Source organism: Rattus norvegicus, chromosome 8 (assembly GCF_021556685.1).
Source record: "Rattus norvegicus strain SHRSP/BbbUtx chromosome 8, alternate assembly SHRSP_T2T, whole genome shotgun sequence".
Taxonomy (NCBI): Eukaryota; Metazoa; Chordata; class Mammalia; order Rodentia; family Muridae; genus Rattus; species Rattus norvegicus.
The window spans coordinates 50038131-50056180 of record NC_141541.1 but is presented as its reverse complement, the minus strand read 5'-3'; the positions used below and the strand labels follow the sequence as shown (position 1 = coordinate 50056180).

General features: G+C 47.5%; 1 protein-coding gene across 1 annotated transcript in view; it reads left to right on the top strand.

The window, feature by feature from the left end:
* Sorl1 (sortilin related receptor 1) overlaps nucleotides 1–15944 on the top strand; it is a 162951-nt gene extending 147007 nt beyond the window's left edge. The window contains 7 exon segments of the mRNA NM_053519.1: nucleotides 1741–1860; nucleotides 3137–3301; nucleotides 4919–5093; nucleotides 6127–6233; nucleotides 8449–8641; nucleotides 10626–10838; nucleotides 11987–15944. Of these exon segments, the coding sequence (NP_445971.1) occupies nucleotides 1741–1860; nucleotides 3137–3301; nucleotides 4919–5093; nucleotides 6127–6233; nucleotides 8449–8641; nucleotides 10626–10838; nucleotides 11987–12054 (1041 nt within the window). The 3' untranslated portion in view covers nucleotides 12055–15944.
* The last annotated feature ends 2106 nt before the right edge of the window (nucleotides 15945–18050 follow it).

The following is an 18050-nucleotide window of genomic DNA, read 5'->3' as shown; positions in this document are numbered from 1 at the left end:
AAATGACAGTGAAAAAGATCCTCAGCTCCCTCCATGCCCCACCCCTCCCCCACACTCCCTTGCACCTTGAGGAGAGTCTACCCACAAGTCACTATTCTCTACTAAGAGGCCCAGCTTGGTGCTGGCCCACTTGTCCCACTCACTGAGCAGCCCTCCAGAGTAAATAAGGTGTAGCCTTCAACACAGTGGGGCAGCACACAGGGTCAGGGCCTCTCTTTACATGCCTGTTTAAAAAAGTAGCCTCCCTGTGCCATGTTCCCTCTGGCTTGTGCATTCTCTGGTCACACACAGCCACCTTTAAGAGGTGATGAGTGAAACAAGGCCTGCTGTGGGCAGCCGGCCGTATCCTGCTCCCATCTCATCATTGAGCATTGTGGCAGCGCTCACGGTTGTGAGGGACTTTTCTTCTCCCCCAACTCCCATGGCTCTGGGGTCCCTTCCTAGTCACCCTACCTCATGCTCCTCAGACCCCATTATAAAGAGATCATCCTCCTCCTGAGGACCGGGCCTCCCACTTAAGCCACGTGACTCACTTCTTCCTTCCTTGCTCTCCCATGTGCATTTGCTCCTTTCAGTTAACCGTTCCCCCCACCCCCAGGCCGCCTTTCCGATCATTACCTAAGCTCCCTCTTCTCCAAGCTTTCAGCTGCTGAGCCGAGTCACAGGAAGTAGCTCCATGGTCTCGGTCAGACACCCCTGTCAGCCTCCTCTCTGTGCCCAGGACACCTGCAGACACTGCTCTCTTTCTTCAGGCACTTGGCCTCCTGTGCATATACTCAGGGGAGGAAGTATTCTGATCCCACTTTATCTCCTTCAGCTTGTTCCTTCCCACGTAGAGGGACTCAGCTGTCATTCCTTGCGTGCCTGCTTAGCCCAGTTCCCACTCCCCCAGCCTGAGATTCCCTCGGCTTCCTGCACGAACCCATAGAATGTGCTTTGAACATAGCCTTGGTCACATGAAGTTCAGGGCCTCTATTGCATCAACACACTTCACCCTGGAGGGAGCACACGCCTTGCTGTCTCCAGCCAGTGGTGTGCATCTCCAAGGTCATCTCATGGGCAGACAGCCTGCTGGAGCCACAGTTCATTTTCTGCACTCTAGGCAGCAGGAGAGCTGGAAGATAGGCGTCCTGCCATTAGAAGAAGCTCCTGGACCACCCTGCAGGGCACTTCTGCTTACCTCTCATCGGCCGACATCTTGTTACTGGCTCTTCTAGCTTCCAGGGTGGTAGAGAAAGCAGGGTTCTACTAAAGGAAATGGGGGTGCTGGGAAGGCTAGCTGCATCTGTCCTCCTGGGTCCGGCCCACATGCGGCTGAGATTCCCATGCTCACTTGACAACCTCCCCGGCTTCCCAGCCCACAGTGCAGCCACTCAGCTCGCCTGTCTCTGCTGTTGGATTGTATGATGTGAAGGGTTGAGTACCTCTCTGGACACTTCACACAGGCCTCGGGGCAGCATCCAGTGCTTCCTTTTCTGTCATAGCTGAATAGGTTCTTTTTCCCTTCTCTGCCCATCCCTCCTCAGGCAGAAGCTCTGTGTCAACAGGAGCTGCTTCATGGTCACTTTTGCAGGTGCACACTGGGCATGCCCATTCCTAAGCATGGTCGACATAATAAAGGTTGACGAGGATTTCTCTGTGTACTTTACAAGCACTTCCAAGGTTTTAAGTCAGCAGTTTCCAACCACGAGGACACCGACCCCTCAGCTGATGGTGTTTCTCCTTCTCTGCCTTCACTAGGTGTATGGTATTTTCTACGCCACATCCTTCCTCGACCTCTACCGAAACCCTAAGAGTTTAACTACTTCACTCCACAATAAGACAGTCATTGTCAGCAAGGATGAGCAGTATTTGTTTCTGGTAAGCTTTCTACACCTGAGTTCCAGTATTCAAAGATGTATTAAGGCCTCAGGGCTCTTGAGTTCCACCCTAGAATTGGGGCCCTGGGGACCTGGGTGCATCTTCTGCGTAAGTTCCCACAGGCAGCTTCCTAAGTGCAGCTCAGTGGTGGAGCATTGGTCACGAGGCAAATGAATCACAAATCCAGACAGATAGAAAGCCTTTGTCCAGTCCACTCGTAGCACTCTAGCATCTGTAGTGTTCCGCGTACGTAGGCCAGAATGTGAGAAAGGCGTAGGCTGCCCTGCCTTGCTTGCTGTTGAGGTGAAGAATGCCATGACCTAAAGCAACTTGCAGAAGAAAGGGGTGATTTCATCTTACAAGTTAGAGTCCGTCACTGAGGGACCTCAAGGCAGGGAGCAGAGGCAGGAGCTGATGCAGAGGCCACAGAGGAGTGCTGCTTCAGTGGCTTGCCTCCTGAGACTTGCTTAGTTTGCTCTCTCATAGAACCCAGGACCACCTGCCTAGGGCGGCACTGCCTAGAGTGGGCTGGTCACATCCATTATCAATCAAGCATCTGGCCCAGAGACTTCCCCACGGGCTAAGTGATGGAGGTAACTCACACCTGACGTTCCCTCTTTCCAGACGACTCTAAGACGTGCAGGGTTAAGGAGACAAATGAGGCTGGCACATTGGCCAGTATTACTGATGAGAACCAAAGGTCTGATGACAACCCAAGTAAATTATAGCTTGTCCATGGATAATAGATGGATGTATTCATGGATAGAATATGGAGCGACTGTCCCAAGGAAGGCAGTGCTGAGTGCACCATATGGGAAAACATCCAAGTCCATATTTCTCAGTTTTAGGAGGGAAAGCATAGTTGTATGAAAAAGATTTTTTTACAAGATAAGCTGCACACGTGTGTGTGTGTGTGTGTGTGTGTGTGTGTGTGTGTGTGTGTGTATTTTTTTAAGGGTTTATTTATTTATTTATTTATTTATTTATTTATTTATTTATTTATTTTTTCGTTCTTTTTTTCCGGAGCTGGGGACCAAACCCAGGGCCTTGCGCTTCCTAGGCAAGCGCTCTACCACTGAGCTAAATCCCCAACCCCTTGTGTGTGTATTTATATAGCATATCTATGCTTACATTTGTCTGGTCAGGGAACGATTTTATATTGTGCTAATCAAATTTTAATTGTGATCGTGCGTCACTAGCTTATTGGAAAGCAGTTTAACAGTGGTGGTTATGAGCTTGTGTGCTATTGTTTTTCCTATGTGTGCTTGGGCCCTAGGTCCGGGTGTTGATCCCTTACCAAGGGCCGTCCTCCGACTACGTTGTGGTGAAGATGATCCCAGACAGCAGGCTTCCACCTCGGCACCTACATGCCGTCCAAATAGGCAAGACCTCAGCAGTCATCAAGTGGGAGTCACCCTACGACTCTCCTGACCAGGACCTGGTGAGTCAGAGGCAAGGCCTGTAGGCTGCTGTGCCTATTTGTGGCTTGCTTTGGGAGAGGAGAGTGGGGTAAAAGGGGTCTGGTAATACAGCAGGTAACACAGGCACAGTAGATCAGATTAGATCAACAGGCCTTGTCCCCATGGCTGTGTGGTCAAAGACAGACCTTCACAGGGACCCCTTCTGAGTTGGCCCTCCTCCATCATTCCCTGCCACTATATTTCCTGGTCCTTTCTCACCTATCCACGTCCCCTTCATTAACCCGAGCTGAGCACTGGAAGGCCTGTGGGCCAAATCCAGACTAGGGATGATTATTTTAAATTAACGTTTAACTGGAACGGGCCATACCCATCTGCTTACTTATAACTCCTGTGTGCTTTTGTGCTATTAGCAATAGGATTATTTGTGGCTGAGATCCTAAGACCTTCAACACCTAAAATAGCTACCATCTAGATTTTTTTCCAGAGAGTTTGCTATCCCTTGCTAAAAAATAAAAGTTCAAGGCACCGATCCTAGAAATACCCCACTCTTCCTTACTGTGGACTGCTGCAACCTCTGTCCTTCAGCCCCTACACCCAAGCAGTGTGGTTCCCTCTTGGCTGCTGAGTCTGTTCCTAGAGATCAAGTTTCCTGTGTGTCCTTCCCTCTGCACTCCCTGTATAAGAAACAGCCTGAGTGAGAGAGAGAGCAGGCAGGGCTCTCCATGGCCTTCCCTCTGACAGTGTCCAGAAGCTGTTGACAGGACAAAGAGACAGAAGCCTAGCTTCTAATGCCACAACAAATATGGCCTTCCATAGAGTGTCTTACCTTCCTCCCAGCTTTTCACTCCCTCTTCTTCCTTTTGCATTGTCCTGCTTCCCTGTTTCCCTCTTCCTTCCTTTTTCTTATCTTCCTTCCTCCTCTGTTCTTCTTTCTCTTTTTTCTTTCCCCCTCCCTTCCCATCACTCATCTAGCTGATACCTATGCACGTCATTCTGGGTGTACTTGCTCATTATGAGAAGGACCCTGGCTATACCACAGACTTTCCGAAGGGCATTAAAACTTTGAGGTTCAGAATGGTCAGCCCCATACCTGAGTTCTATATCTAACTGCACGTTGGAAGGATAGGAAAGAGAATTGTATCTCTGTGGAATGCACACAGACATTGTCTCCTGTTATTATTCCCTGAACAAGGTGGTAGGTTAACTGTTTCATGGCTGTGGCAGTTGGAATAAGAATGGCCCCTTAGACTCATATATTTGAATACTCTGTCACCAGGGAGTAGAACTGTTTGAAAGGATTAGAAGGTTTAAGAGATGTGGTCATGTTGGAAGAATGGTGTCCCTACAGGTGAGCTTTGAGGTTCAGGAGTTTGGGGATCCGGAAGTAAAGCTCTCAGCTAGTCAGCACTGTTTGTACAACCATGCTCCCCACCGTGATGATCATGGTCCAACCTCTAAAACTAAATGCTTTCTCTTATAAGAGTGACCTTGGCCATGGCATCTCTCCACAGCCATAGAACGGTGACTAAAACAATGGTATTTATATTGTGTAAAGTATTGTTAATAACTAGTAGTTGATTTAAAGTAAAGGACCTTGCTTCTGACCGCCACTTAGAGTCTCCCTCTGTCTTTCTTAGTTCTACGCCATTGCAGTGAAAGATCTGATCCGAAAGACGGACAGGAGCTACAAAGTCAGATCCCGCAACAGTACTGTGGAGTACAGCCTTAGCAAGCTGGAGCCTGGAGGGAAATACCATATCATTGTCCAGCTGGGAAACATGAGCAAGGACTCCAGCATAAAAATCACCACCGGTGAGCCCTGCCACACAGTAGGCGACCATGTCACTGCAGCCTGGGCATAGACAGAGGAGGTCCATAGCATCTTAAGATGCCCAAGCACTCTCCTTCTCTGCCCTGCTACAGCAGTCCCAGGCAGGGATGTGGGTTTTTCTGGACTGTGGTAAGGGGATCATGGCTTAGTGGGCTGATACAGACTCTGTATATAAATATACAGAGTGTGTATATATATATACACACACACACACATATATATATATACTCTAATATATATGATATATATAATGTATATCTGCAAAAGACTTCAAGAATACAGAAAATAAGAGAACACATATATTCTCTATCTATACATATATACTATATATATTTGTGTGTGTATATGCAATTGGAGGACTTACACTCAGAGTATCTAGAGTGCTAGGCAAGTACTCTACCACTGAGCCACATCCAACCTCTGAGTCTTTTTCACACTACCCTCCCTTAGAGTGTCTTACAAGAGGCGTGCTCCAGAGAGCTAAGAAAGCCAACAGCATTTCCCAGTTGACAGTGCCCTCATGTTGATCAGACAGGTCGGATGGAGGGCAATGAGGCCCTGTGCTGACTGTCAGTCAGGCTCACGACGGATGAGAGAGTCATGAACTCAGTTGACTCAATGTCAGCAAACAGTATCAGTGGTTGTCACCTGGGTCCAGGCCCAGCTAGCCTGGTGACAAGGTGGTGGACTGGGACCAATCTCCATGTCCTCCTCAGGGCCCCTGTGTCCAGATATAACTTGTTCTCCCTCCTCGTTCCTTGCTGCCTCTGCCCGCCATCTGCTTTTGTCTGCCCTTGATTCCCAAGGGCTGTGATTTTAGCTACTGTCCAAGATCTCAAGGTTAAAGGACTAATGACAATGACAACGGGGGTCATACCGAGCAGCACATGTGTTTTATGTTCGTTATCCCAGCCCTTGGATGCTGGGAGTCACTTTAGCCTTTTTCTAGGTGAGGAAACAAAGGTTTTGATACATGTCTACTAACTGCGACTTGCTTTAATCTTTCACTCTCAGTCTCATTGTCAGCACCTGATGCCTTAAAAATCATAACCGAAAACGACCACGTTCTCCTCTTTTGGAAAAGTCTAGCTTTAAAGGAAAAGCAGTTCAATGAAACCAGGGTAAGTCCCTCCTGCAGCCTCAATGACTCTGAACCTCTAGCCGTAACTCTGCTTTAGAGATGGGTTCATTAACAGCTGGAAGACAGCGTGACGAAGGAAGGCAGGCCCCGGGCAGTAGTGAACGGGAGAAAGCAAGGACCATATGTGGATGACGAAATGTTTACATTAAGCACACGAATGCCTGCACTCAGCACTCAGCAGCCTCACACTCGTCCTCGGCACAGAGCAATGGGTGCAGGCGTCCTGAAACTGGACTGTGCCCTCCTCTTCCCGACCCTTGGACAACTAGGTTCTGCTTCCAGCACCAGGAAACAGAGCCACACTCTCAACCTAGCACCTTGTCATTGTCTCCCCAGAATAATTAGAAGGATCAAGAAATACTTTTGCTTTGCTATTGGCCGGCCGGTACTTTGTCCACCAATGGGAAAGGAGGAGGGATGAGATCCAAGCCATTTACCCAGGAGGGTGGACTCACTGAGGAGAGCTGGCTTGATCCCCTTGAAGGCAAAGTGTGAGCACAGTAGGGCTGTGAGGATCCAGCTCCCCGCCTGGAGGAGCAGTGTAGACAAAGAGTCCAAGGGTTTAAAGCAGTGTAACCTGAGAGCCAGGCTCAGACGGCGAGGACCTTGGAAGTCCTCATCATCTGTGAGACTCCTCACAGCTCCCATATCTGTGATATCTACATGGTAAATTCCCTTAAGAATATCAAATCCACCCAGAAATACTCCAGTTTTGAAAGTGTACTGAACAGTAAAGTCTTCCAGCAGCCATGAGCAGGAAAAGAACGGCCCCTAGCAAGCTAATGAGGAAGACACGGAGCCCGCAAAGATCTTTGGGGGAGTAGCGCTAGTGTGGGGAGCAGCTGGGAATGACCCTCTGGGACTATAAGTTAGAAGTTCTGGAAGGCTCTTTGGTAATGCTTATCAGAAACATTGAAACGTTCACATTCTCAACCTAGTTATCCTAAAGATTTTACCCTGAAAAAGTAATGCATTAAAATCCGATATGGTCTACTTCATGATAGGAAGAAGAAACATAAATGCCTAACAGGAAGGGAAGTACAGGTGGCTTGTATACATTGTATCATTTTTCATTGTTTCATTGTTACGTGTTTTACAAATGTTCCACACTGGATTCCCACCAGATAGTAAATATTGATTACTAGCTTGTAAGAAGAGCGGTGGGTGTAGGATGCCAGGCAGGTGTTAGGAGGCCCCGCTTGGCAGCCAGTTGCCACTAGGGGAGCCTATCTGGGCAGCAGAAGCCCAGCTTTGGGTTGAGAGTACAGGTCAGGGGTCTATTTCCAGTGGAGCATGCAGGCACAGCTCTCTTCCTGACTTAGCATTACAGACAGGTCCATGGAGTAGGAACAGGGGCTGACAATGTGGTGGGCTCTGGTGTGGACAGAGTTTGGCACTGGAATGTTTGGAGGGCAAGCAGCGAAGCTGGCCACCAGCCTGAGCCCAGCTGGCATCTGGGGTCTAGCCTGTCACTTTTCTAGCGCAACAGTCAGGGATTTCCCGAGTCGACGAGGGGGGACATTATTTCATCCTGTCTTCCTGAGAAGCACTTAAGCAGGTCGAAATGTGTTTTAGAAAGATCATCAGAAAAAAAAAAAAAAAGCTTAGAGCTTCTAAGCCTACAACCTGCTTAAGTGCTTCTGTGTCTTAAGTGCATCAGGCTGTCTGGCTCTGGGATCAGACTAGAAAGAGCTAGAAAGCAAGGAGACAGAAAATGAATGACAGTGGAATCTCTGGTAGGGAGACATCTACCTCCCTTTCTGATTGCTTCCTCTCCCCACCTTCCACCCCCACATCTTCCCTTCACCCACTGCCCACTGCCCACTGCCACCAGGAGGTGTCACTAGTCAGATGCCTTACTGCAGAGTGTCACTGAGATGCCTGGTTCTCCGAGGCATTGGTACTGCTGGCCACAAGCAGCTGTGCTCCCAAACTTTGGGTATGTGACCGTTGAAATGGTTCTTCCCCTGGCCATACATTGCACTTCCTCTTATGCACATTGTTAGGTAGGGTAAGTCCTGTTTTCTGAGTTCAGTATCACAATCACACCATCAAAAGAACTAGCAAGAACACTGAGGTACATTAGCATCTATAAAAGCCTGCAGTAAGGTCTCCCCTATAGCTGGAGCTGCTAACAGAAACCTTCAGGTCCTTCATTCAGGCCTCTGAGTGGTCTGGTGTGTGCTTGTCTACAGGGCTACGAAATACACATGTTTGACAGTGCCGTGAATCTCACCGCTTACCTTGGGAATACTACTGACAATTTCTTTAAAGTGTCCAACCTGAAGATGGGTCACAATTACACTTTCACGGTCCAGGCTCGATGTCTCTTTGGTAGCCAGATCTGCGGGGAGCCTGCCGTGCTGCTGTATGACGAACTGAGCTCAGGTGAGCTGCCGTGTGGCCGTCTGCTCTGGGTTCGTTCTGAGGAGGGAGAGGCATGTGATGATTTTCCTGATGGTCTTTCTAAAACCTTTCAAGTACTGCCTGTGTGCCAGAGACAGTCACTTAGGTGCCGACTTAGTTGGGTACTAATGTACCCAATACCTCTTCCGCCCATGGTACTGTGGTTGCAAGGCACCCTACTGAGTGGTGTATTAGTTCCTTTATTCCCTTGTTACTGGGACTAGATAGATACAAGAAGCAAGTTGAGACTGGAAGGATTTGGCTGCTGGTTTGGAGAGAGAGTGCAGCATGGAGAAGGCATGGCAGCAGGAGCCTGAGGCGCTGCCTAGCGCTCTTAGCACGTGGGAAGCAGAAGTAACCTGTTGGCACTTGGCTCGTTCCTTTTCTTCCTCCATTCCCTCCGAGCCCCAAGCCCATGGGGACAGTGCCACCTACATTGCAGGTGGGTCTTTCTTACTTACTTCCTCTGAAAGACCCTTGCAGAAACACCTAGAAATATGTCCCATAGGATGGGGTAAATACAATCAAGCTGACAAGGCTAACCATCGGACTAGAAGAACAGGAGTTTTGTTGACCTTACTCACCCCATCTTGGACGGTTAGCACTTCCCGAGTAAACCCCTCTTAGATAGTGGATGCCTCCTTCCTCCGTCTCCCTCTGGACAGTCCTGGCAGAGTCAAGACCCTGGGAAAGTCCTACAGAAAACAAACAGCAAAAGTCTTGATAACAGACTTTCTCCCTAATAAGCCCTGGTTTTAAGCAAAACCACTTATTAGTCTGTGCAATACACATTGGAAAAACAGTCATGAGGTCTCCCAACAGCTGGTTTTAGGGAGTCAAGCCGATTAGGATCTCAGAGGTCCAGCCACTCCTCCACCTTATCATTTGGGATAGGCTGGAAAATATTAATATTAATTTCCTGGTTAGAAAATGAAAGAAATTTAGAGACCATACGTACTGAACTGCTAGATTAAGCCCACATGACATGGCTGTTCTCTGGTCCATTTTAACGGGCATTCTGCCCATCTGCTTTCTCTGTGGGATCTCCCACCATATCAGGAGGCTGTGCCCAAGGAAGGACGGCCTCCTTTGCTAAAACTGAATCCAAACCTTCATTCCTTGCCCCAAGTTTAGACTAGCCCCAAGATTTGAAACGAGAGAAGTTTAGTCACTCTCAAGACCACGGCCCCAACTACAACAGGTGGGGAGTTGAAGGACGGGGACTGGCCCTTCTTCAGAGCCCCAGTGGGTACCGGATCTCATGAGCCACCTAAAGCCGAAGCTGGCATCTGTTTAAGACCTTGAGAAGGCAGCATCGCTGAGAGGCTCTAGACGGCTGATTGGCTTAGGAGCCAGCTTTCAGAGTCAGCTGTGTATGGAAACATTGTTTCTCTTTTTTTTACTTAAGAGAAAGGGGGGGGGGACCCATAAAACTTCATGAGCTGTTGAGTCACTGCCACGGTAAAGGAATCTCGTTTATATCACTTAACGGAGCTTCAGGTAATTGCAATGTAGAGTGACTTTGGTGCCAAGTAGGGGAAATAATTGCAATCTCGTTAATTAGTGGTCTGATTTCACATCCTCTTATGGAAGGCAAGCAAGCGGCCTTAAGTAATAATGCTAATGAAATCAGCGTTGATGCCCCAACAAAGGTCTCCCTTCCAAGAGATTATCTAAATAACCAACAAGGCGGTGATTAGGAGGCTAATGTAATTACTGTATTTGCATGTGCAAGGCCCACAGTCTACCGGCTCCTGGTAAGCACTTGGGAGACATCGGCCTTCATGCATGTGCTGGAACATGTCACAAGAAAAGCAAGCCGGTTGTGTGGAACCCTTGTAAACGCTGAGCTTTTTTTTTTCTTTCTATTTTGGTGGGTGGGCGGGGCATGGAGAAGTTGCCTGGTCCGTCCTTTTCTGGCTGGCCCTCGTAGGAGGCTCACCGCAGGGATTTATTGCCTGAACAGGTGGAGATGCCACAGTGGTCCAGACTGCCAGGTCTACTGACGTCGCGGCCGTGGTGGTTCCTATCTTGTTCCTGATCCTGCTGAGCCTGGGAGTCGGCTTTGCCGTCCTCTACACGAAGCACCGCCGCTTACAAAGCAGCTTCACTGCCTTTGCCAACAGCCACTACAGCTCCAGGCTGGGCTCTGCCATCTTCTCCTCCGGGGATGACCTAGGTAAGTAACCAGGGGCGCCAGGGGCAAACGAACACCATGGAGTGGGGAAGACTCAGTAGACCCTTTCAGGACGGGTATCTCTCCAGTGCTCCCACTCCTGAGATCTTTGCCTTTTCTTGTCCCTCAATCAAAACACCACATTCTCTATAGTTGTACAGTCCTGGCCCCAAACAGGGGAGAAGTGAGAGGGAGTGCTAGGTCCCGGGTTTGAATGCTCTCCAAATTGCAAAACAACCCTCTGGGATGTCCACCGGACCCTGGTCTAATCCTTTCCCTGGAAGGCTTCGAAACAAAAGTATCACATCTCTGGTCAACTTCTGTGGGAAGCTCTTCAGTCAGCTACACCCTTTCTCCGTAGCTACCCCAACCTGTGCTGACTTCTTATTCTGTGGGGTATTGCACAGTAAGGGGATGGAAAGTCTTCGGATCCCTGTGAGAAGTCCTTGTATGCTGCCAGCCCTAAGCTGACAGAGCTAGGAGCCAGGTCACATAATACAGAGGAGGTGGGGAAGGCTCGCCCCAGCATCAAGGCAGCAGATGTGAGCGAGTTTGTGGGTTTACTTGTGCTGTAGACGAGTTGTCGCTGCTTTCTGTTTAGTGAGCAGTGTTTTCTGCTGCGGTGATCCTGTGAGGTCACCTGTGTCCCCTTGTCTTCTGTTTTCTTTCCTAATCATCTAATCATCATCAGCACCAGGAGCACCTGAATGACGAGGGTGGCCCCTTCTGGTTGGTATATTAGGATGCCATTCAATAGTCACTAAAGGCTGATCACCAAGAGTCTCAAAGGGACAGCCATGAAGCCTGGGGAAATTGTCCTCAGAATTCTTAAGAACCCCCACCTCCCATTTCCTCAGAGCAGTTCAGATTCAAAAATGCAGATGGAGATAACTCAAGTAAGAGAACCCATCCATTTGGCTGTAGGAGATGAGAGTCGTCTTTCTACAGGCTTTACTTGGAATAAATTTTAATTTATTAAAATTAGTGGGGCCACCTAGGGATGGAGAAAGGGTGACCTGGCCGGCCACTCTGGGGTTCAGAACTACTTAGCGTTGGTTTAGCTAGGGTTCGGCGGGCACGGGCAGAGTGGGGGCACGTGGGCCATTTAGAACTCCGCCGGAACTCACCAAGGCCGACTGTTTTATCTTCAGGAGAGGACGACGAAGATGCTCCCATGATTACCGGATTCTCAGACGATGTCCCCATGGTGATAGCGTGAAGAGCTTTTCTCATTAGAAACCAAATGGTGTAAATATTTTATTTGATAAAGATAGTTGATGGTTTATTTTAAAAGATGCACTTTGAGTTGCAATATGTTATTTTTATATGGGCCAAAACTACAAAAAAAAAAAAAAAGAGGAAAGAAAGGAAAGAATGAATAAACTTTGTAGTATCAACTGTGAACTTGAAACCGGGTTGATTTTAGTGACCACATTATTTGATTTGACGTCATCTTACAGGGCCGTGCTTGCTGGGCATGCTTTTAAGTCTGTGAGATCATTTTGCTTCATTAAGTTGACCATTCTTTTCGTTTTCCTAAGACACAGAAATGTATTTAATAAAACCTTCAAGAGAGAGTAATGAATGGGGTACATTCTCCTTGAAAACTGCTCAGATTTTACGTCTCGTTTGGGTTTAGTTTACATAAGTATGTGGGTGTCTTGTGGGGGAAGGTTCCGTGCTATTGTCTTTGTTAATTTATTGGGACTCTGTGTAAGGCCATATTTTAGTGGCTGTCTGAAACCCCATGTGTGAAGGGCCCCTTGCCCAACAGGGTTGGGGTAGGGAGCAGGAGCAACCTGTTTTTATTTGCTCCTGTGTCAGGGACAGGTCTTTGGCAGAAGAGGATTCTAGGTCACTGCTAGATTCCGATTCAACTGCCCTGTAACCCGGGAAGCCCTGCAAGCCATAGCCTGTCTTCTAGTAATCCGTGGTCTTTTACTGTGCATGTCTCTGTACAAAGTGTACCTCTGGAAGCTGCCAAGTGATAACACTGCTTTCTTATACACTGGGATCATTGTCACTTGAAAAAAAATTACTGTGGTTGTGGGAGAAAGTTCTAGATCTGTGCCACGATAGATATGCATTTCGAATGTACGCCGTGTCTCCATTTCATTTGAGTTTTCCCTTTGTTTTCCTCACCACCAAAGAATCTCAAATGTAAAACTTCATATTGGGTTCTAACCACTGACTCAAAAGTCCATTCTGATATATGCAGTCATTTTGAATTTGGTCCTGTGCCTTCTCCGGATCCCTTCCCTTCCCTTCTGCCTCCCTCACCCGCTCCCTCAGCCATCCATAGAGAGTTTGTAGGTGTTTCCAGGGATGGAGGGGATATAAACATTTGACCTCTCTCTCCATCAGCAGATTTGTTCATTTGCTTTCTCTGTGAAACGCCATGATTGTCTAAACAAACCCCCCACCCCCTGAACCCCTCTGTATCACATCAACGGCCACTTGAAAGTGCTGCTGCCTGCCTTGTGGCCTCCACCCACCCTTCAGCCTGACTTGTAGGCACCGATGTCCAACCCGTCGTGACTTGTGCTGTGTGAACAACCTCACTGAGGATTTCCTCCCAGCGGAAAAGCAGCGAGCTCTGCGACTATCCCAAAGCTATGCCTCTGAACACGTTTTCTATATGCAAGATTTGTGAAAACCGCCTCCTTCCCGTGCAGCGTGTCCCTCTGAAGTGCTTAGTTTCTTTTAACGAGAAGTATCATTCTTGCATTGTGATAGGGTCTCCGTTTACCTGAGGGTTGTTTGGAAAATAAGAGCCAATTTTTCTTAGGATATGTAAGTACATTAAACGAGCATTCTGACCTGTAGATACATAGTGTGCCATGCGGCCATAGCTCCTGGTGTCAAATGCTAGGAGTAAAGAGTCTTCTTACAAATTACTTTTCTCCTCTTTCCTGTCACCCTCTTTTTCACTATTGTTTTTCCCCCAGACTGGAATTTCCTCAGCCTTTTCTTGTCTTGCTTTGAAGTTTTGTTCAATGTTCCTCCCCTCCTACCACTTCCACTTAAATAAAGTCTTTAAGTAGCTGAAAGATTAACAGTCTGGTGGGAGGCAAAGCCATTGAACTGAACCACTAGGAAAGTATATTTTCTTCTTCTCTTATCCTGCCAAGTTTTTGGTGGCATTTGGAGAAGCTGGTGTAAAAGGCTATGAGGCATTGTTTGCCATTACTCCTCAGCGAAGCCTTTGCACAGAGCATATGTCTCTGGCAGGCAGTGCGAGCTGTTGCCAAGCATCAGAACCGGTCTCCAGGGCCTCCCGACGCTGAACCATAGCCCTGTACAGACCCACCGCCACCCCTCTCCTCGGAAGATGCACTGTGCTGTTTGAAAACATGTAGCCGTTTCAGGCTAGAGTATTTTATATAAATAGATGAGCTTAGGTCCCGAAGACCAAGGCGGATAGATGCAGCTATGTGTAAATTGTCTATTTTTGTGAACTTCTCAAGCACGCAACTCCTGTCTCCCCCTGCCTTGTGGAGGTTTGGATGTTCCCCTGTCATCTGCAAGAGTCCAGAGGTTGGGGTGACAATAGGAAGTGAAAATAAGCTATGTGTAGTCTCGGAGAGTTCCCACCTCCCAGGGAGTGAAACATACTGCAATGCCAGGTACTTGGTTCCCTGTGGACTGTGTGGAAACTGGATTTTCTCTTTTCTATATTGAATACCCTTTGAGATTTGTGGGACATGGGTCCACATGGATTTAGTGACAGAGCAGAGTTCCTTCAAGAACTCTTGGAGAGGGGCCACATCTGAGGAGACAGGCAAGAATCTAATCACTGCTCGATGCCCGGTAAGCTGGAGAGCTCCGACTGCTGCCAGACAACCGGCCGGCACTCTGACTTTGGGAGGAGTGGCCCTTGAGGCTCTACCTCTGATTGCATCACTGTGCATGACTGCAAGCTAGCAGGGGACACTCCCTTGCATGTTCCCTCCTGTCCAGATGGCCTGCTAGATAGAGAACAGGCCCTTCAGAAGGCATTAGGTGTCTGGAAGTGAGCTAAGAAGGACAGTGGGATGGTGAGCCCCTTACAGATGGATAAGTACCAGTGTCTCTTTGGTTCACCTTGCCTTCAGATGTCCCTGGTGGGACAGCACAACTAGCAGGACCCTAGGCCCCTGATTCCAGACCCATCTCCTATGTTAACTCCCTGTCCCATAAAGAAGGCTATGGTGTGTTCCTGAGAATCTTTCCTTCAGTGGAGAGGTGAGGGTCCCCTCAGGAGAGAGACTCAGACACATATCTAAGTTGAATATCATCCCCATTGCAGTTGTAAGAATTGACTCTAAACTCTGCAGAAACTCCCTTCTGTTGGATTGTATCTCAACATTCCTGTGATGTCTTTCTTAGCTGGAGTGTGTGCTGCCTTTCAGGTACAACTTTTGTGTAATATAAGCCAGAGCATTAAGTTTATATAGACTACTTTCTATGCAAGACTGAGATAGGGACAAGGTTGCAGGAAATGTGCGCTGTTGGCTACACGGACAAGAAGTGCACTGTCAGAATAGTATCCCTGAACAGAGCGGAGGGAGGATTAGTTGCATGTGTTTCTGCCTACTTGTTTTGAGCAGCCAATAAATTTAATCATCAGAGCTGAGTGACAACCCAAGAATGGTACTGGTTTCATGTGTGATGACTTCAATGGGCTGAGCATGAATGCCAGAGTGGAGCATCGTTACCCTCAGAGAGTCCATGTCCCTCCTCGTTTAAAGACTCTTTTTTGAGACTTACTAAACACTTTAGGCAAAGTCAGAAGGATCTGCAGCAAAATAAAGGCCTGTTCTGCTCTTATTTAAAGTGAAACACTGTGTACTTGCTTTTCTCCAAAGTAAAATTAGGTTATTTATAACTTCAATCGCCTTGGCTAGGTTTCCAAGTCACTGATTTCTGCTGAAGATTTTACTACATTGTTGCACAATTTTAAGATAATTTCTTTTGTCTTGGTGTCAATCTTTTTCACTGGATAAAAATTTAACTGGGTTAAAGAAAAACAATAAAAAAAAAATAAAGACACCGCCATCACCTATTTAAATATCCACTGTGTGTGTCGTAAAGTTGTTCTTTTGAGTGCAATAAAGATAGCTTAACACAGTCTCCAAAGCGGCAGCCGATTTGTCTCTTTGAAGGGGGTATTTATGTCATAAGAGGAGAGAACATTAAGCCCTGGGATAATTTTGTTATTAAGGAGCTGGTCTCCGATGGCGGATCCGCGAAGAACACAATGTCTTGTGCTGACTGGTGAGTGGGAAGGGGTGATGGTAGCTGCTTTGAAGTAAATAGAATTATTCCATAGGGGTGTTGGCTCGAGTGCCTCGCTGAGAACTGTAACTGTGTATGGGACAATCTGTTAAGGAGGTGATTTTCGTATCTGCAAGAAGAAAGTACAACAGTGCAGATAGGTGGGCTGCCTACGGACACATCTCTCACACAGTGAGGCCGAGTGGAAAACACTGCTTTAAGGACCACTGAGTATCAAACATCTAAGAACTCTGGACCAAGAGATGGTGAGAACCAGTTGTTTTCTAGATTCTTAGCAGTTCTAGCGTGTTGCGTTTGTATGGACATGGACCCAAAACAAAAGTCTGAAGTAGTTTCAGTTTCATGGATGAGATAAAAAGAAGAGGAGGAGGAGGAGAAGAAGAACAACAACCAATCAGGAAACAGTGTATTCTGCTTGCCCTGGTTCTCTACCTGGGGGTCGAACAGGGGTTGCCTAGTACCATCTGTATATCAGCCATTTGCATGATGATTCATGAAAGTAGCAAAACGACAGTTATGTAGTAGCAATAAAATAAGTTTATGGCTGGGGATCATCGCAACATGTGGAACCGTGTTCAAGAGTCACATCGTTGGGGAAGTTGAGAACCACTGGTTTAGAGGAAAGCAGAGTAAATGGCTAAGCCAGCTTCATTATTAGGTACTGTTGACCCTAGGCCTAAATTCTGAAACTCCACGCCACGAGTCATTCAGCTGTCATTCAGTGGTGGAATGAGGGCAATGTTTTAACACATTGTACCAAGAAAACGCAAAGGGTATCTCGCTTAGTTTGGGTTTCATTGCCGTGAAGAGATATCATGACCAGGATAACTCTTATAAAGAAAAACATTAAACAGGGGCTGACTTAAAGTATCAGGTTCACTCCATTATCATCGTCGTGGGAAGCCTGGCAGCATTCAGGAAGACACAGGGCTAGAGGAGCCGAGAGACCTACGTCTTAATCTGAAGGAAGCAGGGAGAAACTACTTGGTGTAGATTGAGCATATACGACACCTCGGAAGCCCACCTTCACAGTAACACACCTCCTCCAGACAAGGCCACACCTATTTCAACAGGGCCACACATCCTAATAGTGTCACTCCCTATAAGCCAAGCTTTCAAGCACGTGAGTCTGGGGGCCATGCCTATTCAAACCACACATGCTATCTGTGTGAATTTACATGACCGTGGCCTAAACTTGAGTTTTCAAACCTGCATAACACGCTTGGATATTCATTTTTCATGGTCATACACACCCTGAGCAACTTCATGAGACTAGCAGGTAACATCGCACCATCTAGCTGAAGACTGCCCATGGCAAACTCCTGTCACCAAAGGTCACAAGGCCAATGTTGTCTTCCCTCCGTGAGAAGAACTGTCTAGGCAGCCACTCACAGACAAGGCATGACTTCGTGGGCAGTCGTGAAGGACACAGGATGAAGAAGCTGAGTTAAATTTGTGGTTGCCCAATTAATAGTGAACAAGTTACTGATACTATACCAGGAAACCCTCACTCCACTCGGACCCTTAAAGTTGTGGCTCTGTGTATCCATTTCTACTGGGAAGGTCTTGCCAGTGGGGTCTAAAGCTGACAGGGCTGTCAATGAGTGCTACGTCAACTCATCTGCTTTGTTCTCGAACCAGTTTCTCCCTCCCATATAGCACTACAGATGGTATTAATACATTCAGACTGTGTCAGATTAGAAAGGCGTGAGAGTGATGGCATGTCTAGATTACCTTACCTACTATGCATTGATTGCACATTTTAACTCTGAGGAGACACTCCTTGACTCTTAGGGACACATCTCTATGCACTTGCACCCTATTCTGACTTCACCTGTCAGCTGTGGTCATGTGATGCCAGCACCCTGCCCCCCATCCCCACTGAGGGTACGCAAATTGAAACCAGGAAGAAATGCTAGAGAAATGCAAGAACCCTGA